Below are 20,247 nucleotides of genomic sequence, written 5' to 3' on the forward strand. Positions count from 1 at the left end.
CTAAAGGTTATTCAAGCCTTTGGACACGTGTTAAGTTTTAGTATGTGAAACTCCTGTACACCAAGGAACAACTGTCTGAAGCTTTACATGACAGAGCTGTAAATTTGCTTCTGCTAAAAGGACGCTCACTTGCTTTCCCCTTCATATTTCACGTGCTCTGCATGTTCTGCGTGCTCCCTTTCTCAGTTTTAATTTCTGAATGCTACTCGAGCCCTTTTTTGATTTCAGCTGACTTCAGCTGAAACATATGTCAACAAAACATATGTAACAAAACTCTGAAAAAAAAAAAAAAATCCCTGAACCGGTATGTTTGCAAGGAAAGCTGTGTACTAGTTAATTCTACTTGAACGCAGAACCCCTCCCGTTATTCTGACGTGCAAGACCCTGTGCCATAACCCCTGCCTCTGTATCACCACGCTGCACCCCGACTTCCCGCGGGCCGGTGCCGGGCCCGGGCCCGGGCCCGGGGCCGCCCTCACAGGCCACGGGAAACGCCCCATCCCCCGCGGCCGGGCCCAGCCGGAAGAGACGCAAAACCTCTTCCACCCCCCGCACGCCATGGGGGAAAGTGTTATTTGCGCATGCGCGCAACGGGTGGCGCTAATGCTGGTTTTGTTTCTCTGACGCAAAGGGAGGGGCGGTGTCGGGGGGGGGGGGGGACCGGCCTTCGCCTTGGTCATGTGATTTGAGGAGGCGGGTCTAGCGGGTGGGATCGCTGGGGCCGTCGGGAAGGAATGAGCGCGCGCGTGGAGGGGTGAGGGAAGAGCGGCGGGAGGGACTCGCGCGGCACGGGCCGTTTGGCGGGAGCTGGTCCCGGGGGAGCGCCCAGCGCCCTGCACCGGCACGCAGCTTTGCCGCCGCCTCGCCCCGGGTGCTTCGGGGGCCGGGGGTGGCGCGGACCGCGCCCTTCGCCGCCCATCTGCCCCGCGGGGCGGGCGGTGGGGCCCCTCTTCCGCCCGCTGTCAGGTGGCGGCTGCCCGCGGAGTCGATCTGCTTCTTCCCGAGCAGAAAGTCGGGAGGGGTAAGGGTGGCTCTTGCCGTTGAGTTTGGCTTAATTCTTCTCTCTCCTTCCAGGGTACTGGCGGCGTGCGGCATGCAGCAACGTCACCAGGAAGCGCTAAAGAAGAACCGGGTGGTGCTGGCAAAACAGCTGGTTCTGAAAGAGTTGATGGAGCATATGATAGAGAAGGACATCATCACCACGGAGATGATGGAAATGATACAGGTACGCAGGTTATACTTGACTGCACTGTGAGCTTTATTTCCAGTTCAGCTCATGTTGTTCTTGGCAGTTGCAGCATGGTGAAACTCATCTGTGTGTTACCGGCATATTTTAATGTGATTACATTTGGAGAACATGCAAAGCAGTGTGAGATTTGCTTGTAACACGGATGAGAATTGTAAGCTGCTTATGGCAATACGGATTTTGTCTGAGATTTACTAAATTGTTGGCTTGCATGTTGGTATGTAGTTGTGGCAGGGCACACTTCATGGGTCAGGTGGTATCTTCCAGTCCTTTGTTGTCATTTTGTGCCTCTCTTTTTTTCCACTTGTAGAAATGGGAATAATACCTATTTCTAAAAGAACACTGTGCAAGTAAGTAAATTAATGTATAATAAACGAGCTTCTTGTGACAGCTTTCACTTAAAAAGTTTGTACTTCATACGTGTCTTTGTAAATTATGTGAAGAACCTTACATAAGCTAGGACTCTCACTCTCGGGTGACAAATGCTGTTTGTAGGCTTTTGTTACTTAACCTGAGCAGTGGGTACTGCGAAGAGAAGTCATGGGAAATAGCTTGGGATTATTCCCAGAAGTACAGTAATGCACTGAAGACTGTGCAGGATGGAGATACAGGTTTTCAAAAAGAAAGCAAACTGGAAAGAAAATGACTGAAGGTGCACATGAAGTGCATCTTGGAGCTCAAGTAACCAACTGAGGGGCTTTTTAGTTCCTTATTAAGGTTGATGGTCCTGTTATAAGAGCGGATGCTGAAAAACAGAATTATGAGCTATTTGCTGGGCACTAGTGCAGAAGGTATGAACCTGAGACTGATAAGATTTTTGAAAGCAATGAAGAAATAACTTCCTGATGAATTTCAACTTGCTGCATGTCAAAGACAATGTGAAATTCATCATGGGACCTGTCATGGATACCTGTGCTCAGTTGTGGGAGATGCAAGCAGTCTTACCTGAAATAGCTCCAATGCCTGGTGAAAGAGGACAAAGACACAGAAAGACAGTGAAAGTCAGATAATGAATTGAGAACTGATTGTACAGGTTTTGGCTGTGATGTTAATTTCTTAATAGTAGCTTGTGTGGGGTTATGTTTTGGATTTGTAATGAAAACTGTAGATAACACAGGGGTGTGTTACTGCTGTGCAGTGCTTACACAGCATCAAGGCCTTTTCTGCTTCCCACACCACCTTGCTGGTGAGTAGGCTGGGGGTGCATCAGAAGTTGGGAGGGGACACAGCTGGAACAGCTGGCCCCAAGTGGCCCAAGGGATATCCCATACCATATGACATCACGCTTAGCATTAAAAGCTGGAGGAAGAAGGAAGGAAGGGGATGACATTCAGAGTTAGGCTGTTTGTCTTACCAAGTATGATGTTGTCTGATGTATGAAGTTTGTCTTCCCAAGTATGATTACACATGATGGAGCCTTGCTTTCCTGCAGATGGCTGAATATCTGCCTGCTGATGGGAAGTACTGAGTGAATTCCTTATTTTGCTTTTCTTGCGTGGGTGGCTTTTGCTTTACCTATTAAACTGATTTTATCTCAACCCACGAGTTTTTTCACTTTCACCCTTTTGATTCTCACTATCATCCCGCTGGGGAGGGAGTGACTAAGTGGCTGTGTGGTGCAGCCCATGGGGATTAAACATTGACACTGCTGAAGTACAGGTGGTTCTAGGGACGCTTAGTTGCTGGCCTGCAGTTAGTTGCTGAAGTAGAAGAGGAAGGGGAGAGGAATAAAAGGAGAAAAAAAGTCCTCTCGAAAGTAACATAATGCCAGAGAAAATAGTCTTTGGCAAAATGCTGCTGTAGTTAAGAAGTGTTAGACAGAGGGGAAGAAGACTAAGGGAATCTTCCCCTCCGGGTGTAATTGGATAAAAGGAGATGCAACAATAGTTAGTAATGGATTATCAGTAAAGAGAGTAGTGTTATGATAGATAAGTCAGGTAAATAGTAATAGCTTAGTGGAAAAATGGTGCGTAATACGACATACACACATAACTAAGAGCTTAGATGTATGTAAGTGGCAATAGCGGCCTGAACAAGAGAACAAAGTGACTTGAACTACTGCTGTAGAGTATGGATCTGGAAATTGCAGCAAAAATAAGAATGTGGCAGGGCTAGAGGAAACCATTCACAGCTGGAACAGCAGTACTGCAAAATATGCATTGTACCAGGAGGATAGAAATGAAGGGAACATTTGCAGGATAGTACTAATCATAACAGTGCTATTAGATAAGCAAAAAGTATTGTGCATTAAACAAAAAAGATCACCTGTGTCAAAACCACTTTGTCTTACCTTTCGTTTTTCTATAGTAAGTCTGTGAATTTGTAGTAGTCTTCCACTCTGGCTCAAATGTGAACAAAGGTCTTGAGTGCTGTTAGGTAGCCTATTCTTGAAAATGTATTGTGACACTAATCACCGAGTACCTTAGTGGAAATAGGAGATGAGAAATGCCACTGTGTCTGATGATAGAGCATAGGTTTTCCTGGGTGTCGTACCTGACTGTATATATCCCCTCTACTCCCCCAAAATGTCAGGAAAACAAGATGATCTGGATAAATAGCTAGATTTTAAATCACCTTGTCTTAAAATTACAACAGTTATACTGGTCCTGTTGGTTTGATTTAAACTAAACTGAAGAATAAACACAGTGGTTCTGGAAATAGGACACTTATTTAAATAACTTTTGCATCTAAGGAAAGTGAAATAAATTGAGGAGCTCCAGGAGATGAAGGAAGCATGACATTTCTTCAAGTGTGAGGTGCTAAACCAGTACTGAAACTTAACTGCAAATAAGACAAAGGTAGATGGGGAGGATGTTGGAGGAAGAGCCACTGAAGACAGAGGTGGTTGTGCTGGGTGAAGACCTCACAAGGAATATGAAGAGTAAGTAAAGAGCTTATAGGTGTGCACTGGAGAAGAAGTAATAAATAGGAGCTGCTTGCTTTGATGTCCAAAGTGAGGACAGAGAGTAGGAACTGACTAGAATTAATTTAAATTGGGTCATTCAGAAACTGAAAAATCTGAGGTTTTTTCAATTACTTATACTTTAAAGAAAGAATAAAACTAAAAAAAAATATATATTTACTGTATAGTGAAGATGACATAAATATGATTATCTAGATGAAGGCCCAGAAGTGTGGTATTTAAAACACAGAGCAAATATGATAGTGGAAATAAAGTGGGGCAGTGGAAACAGCTGTTTTTAAGATGAAGTCCAAAATCCACTTCATTAATGCCTTCTTGTCAGAGCTTCTGATGTTCTTCCAGAACTCTGCAATTTTGAAGATCTATCCCAGTTATGATAGCAAGAGATTTCTCTTGCTTTTTAAACAAGTTGAATACTTTTTACCGTAATCGAAGACTACCATATTGTGTAGGTCCAGGCATTTAAATGCTCTGTGTTGATCACTAGACAGTAATGAAGGGATCACTGGCTTTGTCAAAGTGAAATAAATTTGATTAGGATGTTTGTCAAATATATATCCTCTCTCCACAGATTCTGCTTGTATATTCAGGCTCAATAAGAAGACTAATACTATGGGATTTTGACAGGAATTCAGAGTTTATTATCATGCAACCAGTTCCTATTATGCAGATTATCAAATTCATCTGTGAGGGTACAAAAATAAATTAAGGATGTATTGGAAAATAAAATGAAAGAAGTCTGTCTTATGTAAGTTTTACTTCTGAATGTTTGCTGAACATTAGTATAACCTAAATGTGGTGTTGATGTGGAAGTCACGAGGAGGTGCAGCACTTTGGGTATTTTAAGGAAGCACTAAGGCAGAAATCTGCCAAAAGCTGACTACTGTACATACAAAGTGCAGAATATGAATGTTATGGAAATTTCTTAACTTCAATAAAACTTAAGATCCAATTCTTGAGGTCAGCTTGTGTCCTTAATTGTGGTTCGTGGCTTAGAGACATAGACTATGAAGACATAAAGTGAAGAGTAATGATCCTAAGCTTGTCATAAACAGCTACAGGTCTACTAGAAAGGAAGAAACCATTAATAGGTACTTTAAAATATCAGCTGACAATTTATTTTAGATAAAATAAAATTCAGTGGGCTTGCAGCAAGATACGAGTATATGGAGCTGGTTATCCTCTGTGGACGAATGGAGAAGTGTTACAAGGGAAAAAGGAGGCTGAAAGAAACTAGCTTGTTTACTGTAGCAATTCAAGACTGGTTTATAGGAAGAAACTTGATAAATAAGGGAAAGGACAGGAGAACACTGATGTCAAGGGACATTGTTGATACAAAAATAAATGCTATTAGTCAGTCATGAATGAACATAGGTCTGAAATTTCAGAATAGGTGTATAAGCATTGGATCAACAAGATTTTGCAGTATCCTTCCAAACAATATGCTGGGACAACAGCCAAACTACTCTTAACACCAAGCTTGATAAATTTTATGAAAGAGTCCAGATAATGTGAAATCTTCTGTAGCAGAGGATTTACAGAATGTGACTAGAGGCTTCTACCAAAAGAAGACATCTTGGATCTAAGTGGCAATTCGGAAAATACAGGATAAATTCCATGGAATTGATAAAATTTATTTTTGATACCCACTATTTTAGTACATGATGTTTTTATGTGTTTTAGATTACGCAGGGAAGGCTGTTACTGTAGAAATGATATAATTTGTTGGCAAATGCCATGTTAATATTCTAACAATTAGAATTTCTTGAGACTATTTTAGATACATAAATATAATTTTTTATTGTTTCTTTTTCTGATATACTGCTATATATTGCTTTATTGGTCTAAATGTTAGTATATACATGTGTAGTATCTTTTTGGAATTGACTGCAATAATAAGTATTTTACTTAATGCTTTCTGAGGGATTTGCATATCTGCATGAGATCATAAACTATTGGGCAGTCTTGGAAGTATGTTCTGGACTTCATTTATTCAATGAGGGGAAATAGACACTATTCCTACAGTAACTGGAAGTGAAGCTTAGAGAGAAGAGGGCATGTTATTGTGTGTGGTAATGTGTGAATTGTTGTCTTGCTGTGTTGTCATATACTCTACCCCTTGAGCTAAAAGGAAGAGAGGAGTGAGGGTGAAATCAGCTAGGAAAAGCTGTAAAAACGGATCTAGTGCAGGTAAACGTAGTGATGAACCATTTAGATGAAGTAAAAAAATTTAGTTGTTCTGAAGATTCACTGAAAAAGAATTGTGTTGGGGTGTTACTTTGAGTGTGGATTTTGTTTTTATCTCTGGATCCAGGCCAAGTCTGGGAGCTTCAGCCAAAATGTGGAATTCCTCAATTTGCTGCCCAAGAGAGGCCCTCATGCCTTCTCAGCCTTTTGTGAAGCTCTACGAGAAACCAAACAGCAGCATCTGGAAGCAATGATCTTGAAGGCAACATCCAACCTGAGTCACAAGATTGCAAGGGTAACACAGTTTTAAGAAAATAAGCTGGATAGACTGGATTTCAGATGAGCTTCAGGCACAAAGCGATCTTTTTCAAATGGCAGAAAACCAAAAATTGTTTACAAAGGGCAGGATGGGGTTTTGTTGCAAATGGAAACTTGTAGCCTTAGTCAAAGCAAAGGGGAAGGAATTTGGGAAGAAGAGAATTTGCACGCAGAATCACAAGATGGTGGAGGTTGGGAGGGACCTCTGGAGATCATCTTGTCCAAACCCCTTGTTTGAGCAGCGTCACCTTGAGCAGGTTGCCCAGGGCCATGCCCAGGTGGCTTTTGAATATCTCCAAGGATGGAGACTCTGCAGCTGCTCTGGGGAACCTTCTCCAGTGCTCAGTCACCCTCACAGTAAAAAGGTGTTTCCTGATGTTCAAAGGAAACCTCCTGTGTTCCTGTTTGTGCCCATTGCGTCTTGTCCTGTCATTGGGCACCACTGAAAAGAGCCTGGCTGTTTATTCTTTACACCTTCCTGACAGCTATTCATATGCATTAAGATCGCCTTGAGCCTTCTCTTCTTGAGGCTGAACAGTCCCAGCTCACCCAGCCTTTCCTCAAAGGAGAGATGCTCCAGTCCCATCATCATCTTTGTGGCCCATTGTTGGACTCTCTCCAGTATCTCTTTATCTCCCTTGTACAGAGGAGCCCAGAACTGGACACAGGACTCCAGATGCAGCCTTGCCAGAGCTGAGTAGAGGGGAAGGATCACTTCCCTTGATCTGATCTGCTGTCAACATTCCTCCTAATGCAGCCCAGGATACCATTAGCCTTGTTTGCAACAGAGGCACACTGCTGGCTCGTGTTCAGCTTGATTTCTAGCAGGTCCCCCAGAACGTTTTCTGCCAAGCTGCTTTCCAGCCAGGCAGCCCTCAGTGTAAGTTCATGCATGGGGTTGCTCCTCCCCAGGACTTTGTACTTCCCCTTGTTGCACTGCACAAGGTTCCTGGGTGTTCTTGCATCCAACATGTTCTCAATGGATGTTTCATCAAGAACCCAAAAGCTGCAAAGAAAATATTTTCTTTGAAAACTTTTAGGTTAGTGTTCAATGACTCTCTGAGTAGAAAGCTACTAGGAGGTAGTCTTATGTGTTGAGGAGAGAGGGGCTTTTCTTTCTTTATTTGTTATTTTTATTTTACATTTTCACTATCTGCAGTTGTTAGAATTGGATTAAAGGAAGAATTTAGCAAAGAATCGTTATTCTTAGTGCATTGACAAGGATAGAAACTTGAAGTAAACATATTCTGTACAAAGTAAGGAACACCAGATATTTTTGAACAGATATGTTCCCTTATTAAAATGTAGGATTTATTAGACTACCCTTTCTGTTTTTTTGTTTTCATTTATGCTTTACTGTACAAACAAATCTTGAAAGCAAACAAAAAGATAGGAATCACTGGACAAATCAATTTTTGGCAAAAACAGGGAGGATATGGCGACCTCAGTGTAAGGTTTCCAAACTGGGGATTTGGGTAGAAGAAGGGAAGGAATTTTGCATTGACAGAAAATGCTGCTGCTATCTTGTCATGATGGATGTGAACCATAATATTTTTTAAGTCCTATATATATGTATGTAACTGTGTATATCTTTGTCCTGTGATTCTCTATGATACAAGCCTATAGGTAAAAAATGGTTGGTTTATGCTACTCTTTTTCATGGATTTATTGGATGTCTTGTAGTTTGAACACTGTTACGGATCAAATCTTCCATTCTCTGCCAGTGAGTCGTGTAATTCAAAGAGGCCACGCTGGATTGGTGAGTCACACGTGACATCGTGAATTGGCTCTCTGCTTGGTTGCTTATAATTTCTTAATACTTTCTTAATTCAGTTCTAGAAATAAGCTTGCCACCACGTTGATCATCCCAGGAATACAAACTTGACAGTGAACTAACTATATTATGATCAGATGCAGGAGGCAGAACTGGGCTAGAAAATGAAAGAGAAATAGCATATTGGAAGAGAGAACCCAAACAGTTTCTAGTCGGCTTCAGTTATTATTACAAGAAATTTTGTTGCTTAAACAGTACGCATCAATAAAATTTTAGTTTTTTCAAAGATTTTCTTCTTTAAGGTTTGTAGTAGAGTTTAGTTGAACTAGAACTGTGAAAAGATACTGATTCGGGGCAGTATTCCTTAACTTAGACTTCCTTCTTAGCAAATAAGTTTAAGTACAAGGCCTTGTATGTTACATGGGCCCAATACAGATTTCTGTAGCATCTGTCAAGTGCAGCAAATCAGCTTTTCTATAGCAAGCATTTGTGACTTAGACTGGGGAGCTAGCTGTTGGGATGAATCTCCTTGCTAGTTTTTATGTTGCCTCTGGTAAGGCCTGGAGTACTCATGTTCCCTAACCACACCTTTAACTGTGTGCTAGTTACTGGTAACTTGTTTCTGGCGTTAAGTGTCTAGATTTTGAAGGCTTTTTTTTTTTTTTTTTTTTTTTATTTAGGTACAAGGATTTTAGGGTTGGGTTGTTTTGTTTTTTTAGAGCATATGTTTCTCCAGCCGGGAGAGCAATGCCTCAGAAGGCTGAAAAAGGATTTCAAAGGAGATCATAAATGTAATTAGCTCTGTTTCTTCAGGATGGGGGAGTTGAATGTTTGTCTGCAAATGGCAAATAGTTGATTATCATTCACCTCATCTGCTGTTATCCAGAGGAAAGGGTAGTTCAGAGGTAAAAAAAAAAGATATTGCACTTCATGGAAGTTAGAAACATCTAGTTTTGATCACTTATGCATGTGCTCAGCAAAAAATAAGTAATTGTGTCCAGGGAGCATGGGAGGCCTTTTATGAAAGGAAAAGCACTATTCTGTTTGAATTTTTCTAGCTATTTTGTCAGGCTAACTGTGAAAGTAATAACATACTGTACAAAATGACAGAAAGCACACAGCTCTAATTTTAGAGGAAAGTTCTGTTTTCATCTCTGTAGAACCAAATTTACTAGGCCTTAGATAAGGATAATCTACATACAAGACAAAAAAAGTTGCCAATTAAAATTATAAAGAAATAAGTATACAATCCAGTACTTTTTTTTTCTCCTATGTTTGATTGTCTGTAGTCCCTGATCAAGCAAAATTTTTAGAGGTATGAGCAGGATAATACAGGAATATGGCTAAGACCACATAGTTCAGAATTTGCAAGTTACTACCTTAATGTAGAGGTTTTGTAGTTGGAATTTTTTTTACTGTTGTTGATACGTTTGTTTCGCACAGAACCAATGGAATGTTCCTTAGATAATGGAGATCATCCCCCAGTTCCTCCAGTGAAGTACTGCACTGCTGAATTTTATAATGATCATCAGCACTTGGTAAGTAGTTGACAGAGCAAATCTCCTTAAGATATGAAAGATGTGAGGTGTTTGAACATATCCACTGAACATGTGCTACTTAAAGCTGAGTCAAAACACATGCTACATTGGGATGCAGATCAGTGATGTGCTCTCTCTGTAACTGGAAGGTGTTACCAGTCATGTTCAATTTGAGGTAGTTCTCATTTACAAGTGTGAAGAAATTCTGAGTAGTTCTGTAACTATACAAATCTCTGCCTCTGGTTTTTGTTCATGATGAGCTTTGTGAAATGCCTTCTATTTTGTTGCTCTGTGTAAGCTGTCAGTTTTATTGCCTCACTTATTTGTATGCATCCTCATCTCCTGTGTGATAGCACACCCGTCAAATGACTGTAAAATACTAGAACTGTGTTTCAACTAGCAGTCACAGTCTTGGCTGTTTTAACTGTCAACTGTACGTGGGAGAGTCCTTCCTTAGGCTCAAGAACCAGATCAGGATTCTGTGCTGGGTAGTACTGGGTAGAACAACCTGAATTTCTAATCATCTTCTGCAGCATTTGAAGTTATGTGGGTAGTCTAATTACTTTCTGTTCATTCTGTTTGTAAAGCATAGACTGTGGTGGGGTAGATTTCATAATGGAGCAGATACTTTACTAAGGTTACACAATGTGCTAACACTTAACACTTCTATTACAGGCTGTGTACAGCAAAACAGATTTATTTTTTTAAAAAAACTGTTGGGGAAACCTAATTAGGCAACATCAGTGTGAGCTTGACGTGGCTCCTTTTACATCTGTGCCTCAATACACCTTATTTGATATGTTCCTTTGGTATTAAATTTTGTTTCCAATTTACAGGAGTGTTAGTAACAGATTTACTATTGATTAGTTGTTGTTAGAGTGGGAGGGACAGAGAGGGAACTTAATTTGAAGACACCTCTCTTAGATGAGTTCTTTCCCTTTTAACCTTTGCCAGCCATGTAACTTTGAGAATCAGTGACTGGTAGTCCCTTGCTGTTACAGTTGCACTCACATGCTATTTTACATCTCTGCTCCCAACAGCAATTAAGAAATGTTAGCTAGATTTTACCTAGTGCTGTCCTCAGGCCTGTGATGGAAATGTATGGGGCCGTGCTGGGGTGAGGGTGGGGAAGGGGAGAAAAGTTAGCAAGACCTAATTTGCAGTTTGAAATGGGTGAGCTGTGTTTCTTTTAAAATGAGAAATAAGACAAGCTAGTATAACATCATAATAATAGTGTTGTAGGATCATCCCTTATGGAGACTTGCAAATACAGTTGTCTTTGGGACCCTTTGCAATACAAATGTTTGCTTTATTTATTAAAAAAACCCCACAACCCATTCAAAAATTTGATCTCTACTGTTTTTGTGCCTTCTCAATCAAGAAATCCTGCATATCATATCAAGTTGGTATGTAGGGATTGCTGGTTTACTCTTAACACTCTTATTTCCTTGTGTAGTTTAAATTTACCAATTTTAAATCTTCTTCTTAGGCATATAAACTGATATCGGAGCCCCGAGGCTTAGCACTTATTCTCAGCAATGTCCATTTCAGCAGTGAGAAGGACTTAGAATATCGCTCAGGGGGAGATGTGGACTGTACTTCCCTGGAAATGCTTTTTAAGCATCTTGGGTATCAAGTGACTGTCTTTCATGATCAAACTGCACAGGTAAGGTGGATGGATCCCAGTACTTCACAGCCAGTATGGATGAGAGTTTGTAACTTACATAAACATCTTAAGAGTTTCCCTTTGATATGACTAAGCTGGAACAGGAAGATGTGGATGGTCACTTATGAATAGAAAATAAGGCTAAATGGGATGATATCTGCTCACATACTGATAATTTTGAAGAAGCTTGGAAGGCAGGGTTCTTAAGATGGAAAATAGGATCACAGAGGACCACAAGAGGTACTATTCTATTCTGACTCCAGTGCAAGGGGCAAGAATTTCTAGACTGCACCTGGAATGTATGTTAAAACCACAAATGAATAAACTCCAGTTTACTCTAGATAGATTTTTTTTTTTTTTTTTTTTTTTTTTTTTTCCCCAATGTTCTGCTGTCCTGAAAGCTAAACTTTGCAGTTATAAGTGATGTTTTTATGTCCTTTCATTGATGGAGTCAATTGCCATCCTATTTATCAGTCTTCCAGTATCTTTGCAGTTAAGTTCCACTCTTTCAGTCTTTGCTTTGCTAGAGAAGTGGCAGTGCCTCACTGAGGAAAATTGGTAATGACCCATGACTGACTGAATCAAGCCAGTCTTTCCCTAAGAATGCAATTGCTGCCTTCTCCAGACTCGTTTCTTCTTACTCTTTTTAATGAAACCTGTGAAACCAAGTGGTACATAATGTGTTAGTGTTGTATTCAAAAAGGCAACTTTTGCAACATCATAAGACTTTTGCACCTGCCATGTTGTCAGAGTTCATAAAGTTTTTCATTTTAAATTGTTACTGTGTTTTGATCATTAGTGTTTGAATGCCTTAAGTACCAGAGTATGTATCTGTTAAGTTGCTCCAATATCCCGGCCAGACTCAAGTGTCAGTGTAAAACCTCTATAAAATATCAGCTGGTTTCTCTTATGTTAAATCCATATGTGCCAACTCATATAATTGCTGCATCCCCCTCTTGGCCTAAGTGATTCCTACTTAACAATGTTATACGTAGGATGGAATATTACATAACATTTTGCCGAAATTGCTGAAAGAACATTTTGCTGTTCTTTTATGAACATGTATTTTATATTGTCAGTTTGATGTATGTAGGGTTTATTCACAACAGGAAGACCATTTGTGGGGCCCACTTTCCCTGTGCAAGTCTGGAAAGCATTGAACTTTTTTTTTTCTCTCTCCCAGGACATGCGGAATGCATTGGAGAGATTCTCGAAGATGCCAGGTCATCGGGATGTGGATTCCTGTATTGTAGCTTTGCTTTCCCATGGTGTGGAGGGTGGGGTTTATGGCAGTGATGGCAAACTGCTACAGGTATATTGTTATGTCTTGATGTGTTGTTGTAGGTTCTCTCTTGGAAAGTAATAATGGAAAGAGGAAAAGTGGTGTTTGTTTGGTTTTTTTTTTTGGTTGGTTGGTTTTGTTTGGGTTGGTTGTTTTTTTTTTTTTTTTTTTAAAGTGAATTGATAGGAGACTGAAGATTCACATTTTTTTTAAAAAGGCAAAAATAAGGGCTTGTGGGAAGGAAAGGGCAGGGGGCTGTCTATGAGAGGTCAGTAAGATAAAGAATTGCATAGAAATAGGGCAAGTAGGGGAAGTTATTTCATTTTTTTCTTCTTGTACAAGTACTAGGTAGAGTGCATGAACTCAAACTAGTAGGAGCTGGGGAAGAGTGTGGGAAAGGGATGTGTTTGTCACATGGTGAGTTTGGAGGTAAGAGAGGAAATATCAAGACTAGTGAGGTAATAACCAAAATACGGGGCAGCAAGGTAAAACTGGGTTTGGCTCGTGGAAGGCTGCAGTGGAGAAAGTTTATGTTCTTTCTTCTTTCAGTTGCAGGAGGCTTTCCAGCTCTTTGACAATGCAAACTGTCCAAATCTCCAGAATAAGCCCAAAATGTTTTTTATTCAGGCCTGCCGTGGAGGTGAGTGCCCAGATACTGAAAGCCAGGTATTTGGTATACCATTAAGGCTCATTTTACGCACATACACACCCTCACATTCAACTTGCTGTCAACTCTCCTCTTTGCTTCTCTCAGGTGTAAGTGGGACCCCTATTCACCTCCCTCTGCCCTGCTGCTGCCACTGCATCTGTTGCTCTGTAAGTGCCTTTTGCTCTGCATGGGGTGTGTGCATTGACTTGCAGACCCCAGAGCACCTTAGTGATATAAAGCTCTATCATATCCCACTCATATATTGAGGCTTTTTCTCACTATGCCTGCAGTAGGGGGAGTGGGGCATATGGTGCATCAAACTGCAGCACAGCATGGAGCAGTACACTAGCACTGGAGTCTAGTCTGAGGTCCTGTCTTTCTCTTGATCCTGGATGTGTTGTCTCGTGTTGTCTCTTGAACTATCAAAGTCGTCTCAAGGTCTTTTCTTATTCTGTCCTGTTTTCAACCTTCAAATGACCTTTCCTTACACCCTTTTCTGCATACGATTGTAGAATTTTTTCATACTGTTGTGCAGAATTATTTTCTTGATTCTCATAGACTTGTTCTTTTTCAATTCTTTCTGTTCCTTTTTTTTTTTTTTTTAATTCTGCTATTTGTTTTCACTCCTTTTGTAACTAAACACGTGTTTGTACCTACCTTTCAGATCTGCTAATGACCAAACTTTTCCCTGAAGTGTTTGGGCTTTTAGAGATTGCTGTGAAACTGCAGATACTCCAAATAGAAGTTCTGTCTTAGAAAGCTTTGTTTTTTCCCCTTGTGATAGAGAGGATTTTCTAGCATGTATGCTTTTCCTCATTCTTTTCCCTTGTTCCTTGCAACTGTCTCCTTTTTAATTTTCAGCAGAGCTTTATAGTTTATCCTCTAACCAAGAGGATGTTTCATTCACCTGTTACCTTCTTGTGTTTAATTCCAATGAGGAGAAAAACTTAAATTCTACGCATTTTGGCGATCAAAAATATTATATCCTTCTAAGCATTTGGAAATACTATAGCATGCATGTTTACAACATGAATTGAATGTGATTGCTTTCCTTATGTTGTTCAACCTTGAGATACTCTTGAACAAACATGAATACACAGACTCATAACACTCTGGAAATAAGTGTAATAAGCCAAAATTTGCAGCTGACCTTATTAGGTTTATTTGATTGTAAGGTTACCATAATGGCCTGTTCACATCAACAAATCAGGCTTGGCTTTCCTGTTCCCAAAAAGGTTTCAATTAAGAGTGATGAGCTTGCTGTGCAAACTGCTGTAGAACTGGGATACTGCAGTAGGCAAAGAATTGAGACTTGAGCAACTGAAAAGGAAAAATTTTTCTTTGATTTTTTTAAAAAAAAAAAAATCTGCCTTTTTTAACCTCTCTTTTAAACCTTGATTAATAGTTGGAGGGAAAAGCTAGTTAGAGTAATTGAGCTGTCAACAAAAATGTGTACCTTTTCATGCTAGCATTCAAAGGTTAAACTAGCCAATACAAAGTTTCTTCAAAAGCAGCATTTAAAAGACTATAAATAGTGTGGACAACTTCAGAGTAGTAGTCAATCTCTCTATGCCATACAAGTTAGCTGAAACCAGTTAAAACAAAATGAGAAATGCATAGGTTATTAATTTTCCCTAAATTTATGTAATAGGCCTTATCTATCTTCTATCACTGACACACTTAAAAAAAAAAAAAGTAGATAAAGAAGAATTGGTACAGTCTACTTAATTTCCAAAGGGCCCTTGTCAGGAGTCTACTAAAGAACTGAAGTAGTCCACCTACAGTCCTGGATCAAAAACCAATTGCAACAGAAAGCAATGGGAAAAGACAAATAGTCAGATTTCACTGTGAAATAAAATGAGACCTTGAAACTGCTTAACATCTGCGTTTAATATAGTAGTTGATTCAGAAAAGTGAAGAACTGTGGTAAATAATGACAAATAGGTAGTTAGCAGTTATTTGAATCAGCTGGGAAAACAGCTATCTGGGAGCCTCAGTAAAAATTAAACAGACTTGATCAATCTGGGTGGCAGTAATTGGTGACATAAATTAGAGGCTAAGTATGCAGAGGGAATATCCTGGTAGAGTTAGTGCTTTATGCTTTTTATGTTGTTGACTGGAATGGTGTTGGAAGACATCTAATTCTGAAGCTTTAATGAAAAAGGTTTTGACTTTATACATTATGGGGTGAATAATACTGCTTGACTGTAAAATTACCTGAATCTTATCTGAAATAACGTACACTGTGAACAGTACACTAAATTTTTAAGAAGATATAGAACTAAAAGGATTTGGAAAAGTGTGATTAAAGGACATGAAAAAAAGTGGGGTTAAAAATGGAAGAATTTGCATTTCTACCTTAAAGAGATAATGAAGGAACTTGATGAAAATAATAATGAAATTTTGAGCTATGGAGCCTTAATTATAGAGTATATCTATCCTGTCAGACAATCACACCCCTCCCTCTGCTGCTTTCATTTTGGAGGAAAATAACAATGTTGCTGACTTATGAACTGACCACTTCCTGTGCACAATTATGAGATGCCTCCAATGCCACTGCCTGTAAAAGTGTTAGAAATCCAAATGCATTTCATAGGCAAGACCTGGCAACAAAAACCTAGAGCCATCATAACAGGAGGGCCTCTGAAATGGGCACTTATGCCTCCTAAGACTAGAATCTACTTACTAGGAAGTAAGTAGAATAGTAGGTTCTCATCTTACAACAAAAAGGCAAAACTATATAGTAAACCTGTAAAATGTAGTCTCATTTTTCATACGACATAGCTGGACTATTAAAGTTATTGCCACTAAGCACTTAGTCTCGATTACAATGAAAACTCTGCATCGTATGAACAACCACTTGAGAATATCTACACTTGTCATAATACATACTAATGAATCCTGGAAAGGACATTAAATGTTCTCCAGGTTTTCAGCTAATGTCCATGTACTAGAGTTCTTTCTCTCGTGTATGGGGTCAATTATTATGCATTTTACTATTGCATGATTTATACCCTTGATTGAAATAAGTGATACTATAGTTATGACTTAGTTCTAAGTGAGATATTTGAGCCGTGTTTTGTTGATGTCTGGGAGGTACACATTAGCAACTAAATTTATAGCTCTCATTTGAGTTCTGCAATAAGTAGGTAGTCAGCATTGCAAACTAGACCAGACATTTTTGAACATTCCTAAGGTAGGTAAAAGTGGAAAATACAAGCTTTTAGGACTAGGCATCAAATCCTTCTATACATGGTGAAGAACTATCAGAAACTTCTTTTTCTGATTATCCCACGATCTGCATTGGAAAGGGGCGGAGGAGGGGGTGAATCAACTGGTATGTGGACAGTCACATTGGGTTGATCAGGCTCAGTAGTTGGTGTCTGCATTAATTTGTGCAGAAGAACTTTTAGATGAGGTGAAAAAGCTTAAAGTTCATGCAAAAGTTTTCTGCTTGATAGTGGTTGTGTCATTGCTGACCAGAGGCCAAAACTAAGGAAGTACAGGAAAACTACACCAAATAATTCAGGATAATTTCTTCTGTTTTGTGTTTTTTTGTTTTGTTTTGTTTTTTTTTTCACTTCTCCTTCCCCTCCTTGCTTATTGCACCCCTCCTCCCCCACCCCCAAGATGAAACAGACCGGGGAGTGGATCAGAGAGATGGGAAAGAACGGTCAGATTCCCCAGGCTGTGAAGAAAGTGATGCAAACAAGGAAGAAAATCTCAAGCTGCGTCTGCCTACATGCTCTGATATGATCTGTGGATATGCTTGTCTGAAAGGTACTGGGGAGAGGCCCTAATTGTTAGGGCATAAGGAGGTTTTATCCATCTGTTTTCCCCAGAAACTTTATCATATGCTTTCTTCTCAGGCACTGCAGCCATGCGAAACACCAAGCGTGGATCCTGGTATATTGAGGCTCTCACCTCTGTGTTTGCAGAGGACTCCCGAGACACTCATGTGGCTGACATGTTGGTGAAGGTGAGTTGGAGTGTGTTTCTTCTCCCACACTTACCTGGTTTCTGAAGAGCCTTCCAGTGCTTCAAATTGTTAGAATTAATCTACTATTAAAGCAATTGTTCTGGCCTTTTTTGTAGCACAATTATTACTACTTTCCCCATTTGTGTGTGAGTATATATACACAGACATACACAGTTCCATGGCAGTTTAACCAAAGCAAAAATGCTGTCTCTTTGACTTCTTCCATTTCACTTATGCAGTCTCGTGGTAAATTTACAAGAAGAATTAATCTGGCTTGCCAAGAATTAATTTTTTTCTATAGAAATAGCTTCTTTTTTTTTCAAGTGCATTCATTCCCTGAACTGGCTCCTCACATAGCTGCACAAGCACTTGCACTCGCATAAGGTAAAGATTAAGAAAATGGGGGAAGAGGGAATGAAGATAGCAGCATGACCATGGCAACTTGAGCCACTGTGGAACTGCGCCCCAGTTCTTTATTCTTATAGTTTAGAAAGACAATGCATAATGAGATAAACCGAATAATCTATGAGTACAGAAAGCAATGACGTTTTTAATTGTCATCTTAATCCTTCCAGTCATTTTATGTTGTTTTTTTTTTTTTTATCTCACATCTAGGTGAATAGGCAAATCAAGCAACGAGAAGGTTATGCCCCAGGCACAGAATTTCACCGCTGCAAGGAAATGTCAGAATATTGTAGCACACTATGTCAGGACCTTTACCTGTTTCCTGGCTATCTGCCAGGACAATAACCCTGCCAGCTCTGTTGGAAGAAAGATACTGCCAAAGCTGAACTTTGAGTATGGATGTCTGTTTTCATTCTTAAGGGCTGTGACATCAGATGAGCAAGCAAGGAATGCTTTTTTTATATCTGGCCAGTCCAATTCTTGATGTCTTTTTTCTGAAATATTCTGGAAATTCTCTTTGTAATCTGATTCAGTTCAGGTTTTAAAATTCTACTGTCCTGATTTATTCCGTACGTATAGAAATAGATGGAAAGAGGATCAGCACTGGAACTGGGAAGAAGTGGAAATATCCTTTGGAAGGAGACATAAGGACATTTGTAAGCAAAGTGAATGTGAAAAGGGAGACAGACTATTCATACAATTTTTTTAAAGTTAAGCCTTTCTGAAAGGAGAATTATTCATAAAATGCTACTTAACCTATGCTTGCATTTTAAAATTTTTAAATACGTTCTGTCTGGTTTTTTTATACAGGACAGTCAGCTCTTGTGCATGTTAGAAAAGGGCTCCCTTGTGAAGGAGAGTCATTTCGGTCTCTAAAATGGAAGGTTATTGTTTTCAGTACTTAACATTTTCCTATACGTCTTGATCACTTAAAAGTCTATTTTTGCACATTCTTCTGTAGCCAAGCTATCAAGAGAACTACGAGGCATCCCAGGTTATCAACGAAACAGATGGAGATCCAGGATTTCTCATATAGATGAGTTAAGCCTCCATAAACTACCTGAGAAATATGTTTTAATCTAGAAATTCTAGATTAGCTCCTCTTAGTCCCAAGAGTGAACAACTGCATGGAGTATTACTTTTGAGGAATTTGTTTGCCGTAGTGCCTGTGTGTCACAGGCATAGCATTCAATCCACCAACTTCTCAGGAGTCTATAAATTGCACTGTACAACTGAATCCCAGAAACCCTACAGCCTTGTTCAAAAGGCTTTTGTTTAATTAACAAAAATATTCAAGGCAGCTCTTTACAGTCTAAGCATTTTGCGTGGATTATTTATCACTGCCATTTGTTTCCCTTTTAAATGAAAGGGAAGTTTCACACTGTTACCTTGTTACGTGAGTTTTTTCTCTTCAGCCTTGATCATTTAAAGCTGTTTATTTAGCTAATATTGTTTGCAAAGTGTCTTCTCAACTGATCAGTAAGAAATGTTGTGGTATAATCCGTCACTTCTTTTGGAAATTTCCTACACTGTCTTTTCATGCTCTAATTTCTCTTGCATGTGTCCAGATGCAGTTACTCCCATTTTTTGTGACGTGGGAGATGGGCATTGTTCTTTTTTTTGTGATAGAGCCTAAATCCTGATATATTGGATTACATATGGACTACAGTCTGTTCACTTGAGCCTTGGTCCTCTCCATTTTTTAATAGTAAGTTGGATTAGTTCCTAGCTTACTCTTTTTATGTAAGCGTGGGTTTTAAAATATTTTTTCAAGATAGAATTATGAATAGAAAGCACAAAGGGATATGGAGGGAGGCTGGAAAATTAGTCATGTGCTTTTTTATTGTCCTGACTAGGAAAATGAAGGCTGTGTTTCCTCCCCCTGACAAAGGCATGGCATTAACATGTCTCTTGCACTTATATATTACACACAACATGATAAACAGAGCAAGGATCATACTTGCCAATCGGTGCCTTACTTTAAGATAGCAGTTTAGGGGCTGTTGTACCTCTCTGGAGTATAAGCATGTTCTTCCTGAGTGTTCCCTGTTTGAAATTGTGCAATATTTTACAGATATGTATATTGATGAAGCAGTCCACTCTGATGGATTAGATTTCTGTAGGATTGCATCAAGTTGCATCATCACTGCCAATTTCATACGTTCTTTTTGTATACTTGTATTTTACTGCCTCGAGGTGTCAAAATAAAGAATTCTTCTTTGATTAATATGTGCAGTAGCTTCCATTCGGAGAGCTACACCTCTGTGTGGAAATGAAGCT

The 20,247-nt window shown here is 39.6% G+C and overlaps 1 protein-coding gene across 5 annotated transcripts; it reads left to right on the top strand.

The window, feature by feature from the left end:
- Positions 1–679: 679 nt before the first annotated feature.
- Positions 680–20,194, top strand: CASP2 (caspase 2). Of its 5 annotated transcripts, XM_042788853.1 has the most exons (12): positions 680–754; positions 1,075–1,225; positions 6,484–6,651; positions 8,358–8,433; positions 9,892–9,986; positions 11,476–11,652; positions 12,836–12,964; positions 13,484–13,574; positions 17,214–17,363; positions 17,453–17,562; positions 17,887–17,946; positions 18,178–18,273. In XM_042788853.1, exons 1-11 carry the CDS (start codon positions 735–737, stop codon positions 17,917–17,919), a joined length of 1,200 nt encoding a protein of 399 aa, XP_042644787.1. In that variant the 5' UTR covers positions 680–734; the 3' UTR covers positions 17,920–17,946; positions 18,178–18,273. The 5 variants fall into 5 exon arrangements, with proteins under 5 accessions (XP_042644787.1, XP_042644784.1, XP_042644788.1 ...); XM_042788850.1 differs by lacking the exon at positions 17,887–17,946 and having other exon boundaries at positions 18,178–20,194; XM_042788854.1 differs by lacking the exons at positions 17,887–17,946; positions 18,178–18,273 and adding an exon at positions 13,689–13,750.
- Positions 20,195–20,247: the final 53 nt, after the last annotated feature.

The sequence above is a fragment of the Tyto alba genome, unplaced genomic scaffold (assembly GCF_018691265.1).
Source record: "Tyto alba isolate M040663 unplaced genomic scaffold, T.alba_DEE_v4.0 Super-Scaffold_14, whole genome shotgun sequence".
Lineage (NCBI taxonomy): Eukaryota > Metazoa > Chordata > Aves > Strigiformes > Tytonidae > Tyto > Tyto alba.

Excerpts from the sequence above, each read along its gene's own strand:
- CASP2 (XM_042788850.1), top strand. The coding sequence starts at position 735 with ATGAGCGCGCGCGTGGAGGG. Across the intron at positions 1,226-6,483 it reads AGATGATGGAAATGATACAG|GCCAAGTCTGGGAGCTTCAG; the intron begins GTACGCAGGTTA and ends CTCTGGATCCAG. Across the intron at positions 12,965-13,483 it reads GTGATGGCAAACTGCTACAG|TTGCAGGAGGCTTTCCAGCT; the intron begins GTATATTGTTAT and ends TTCTTCTTTCAG.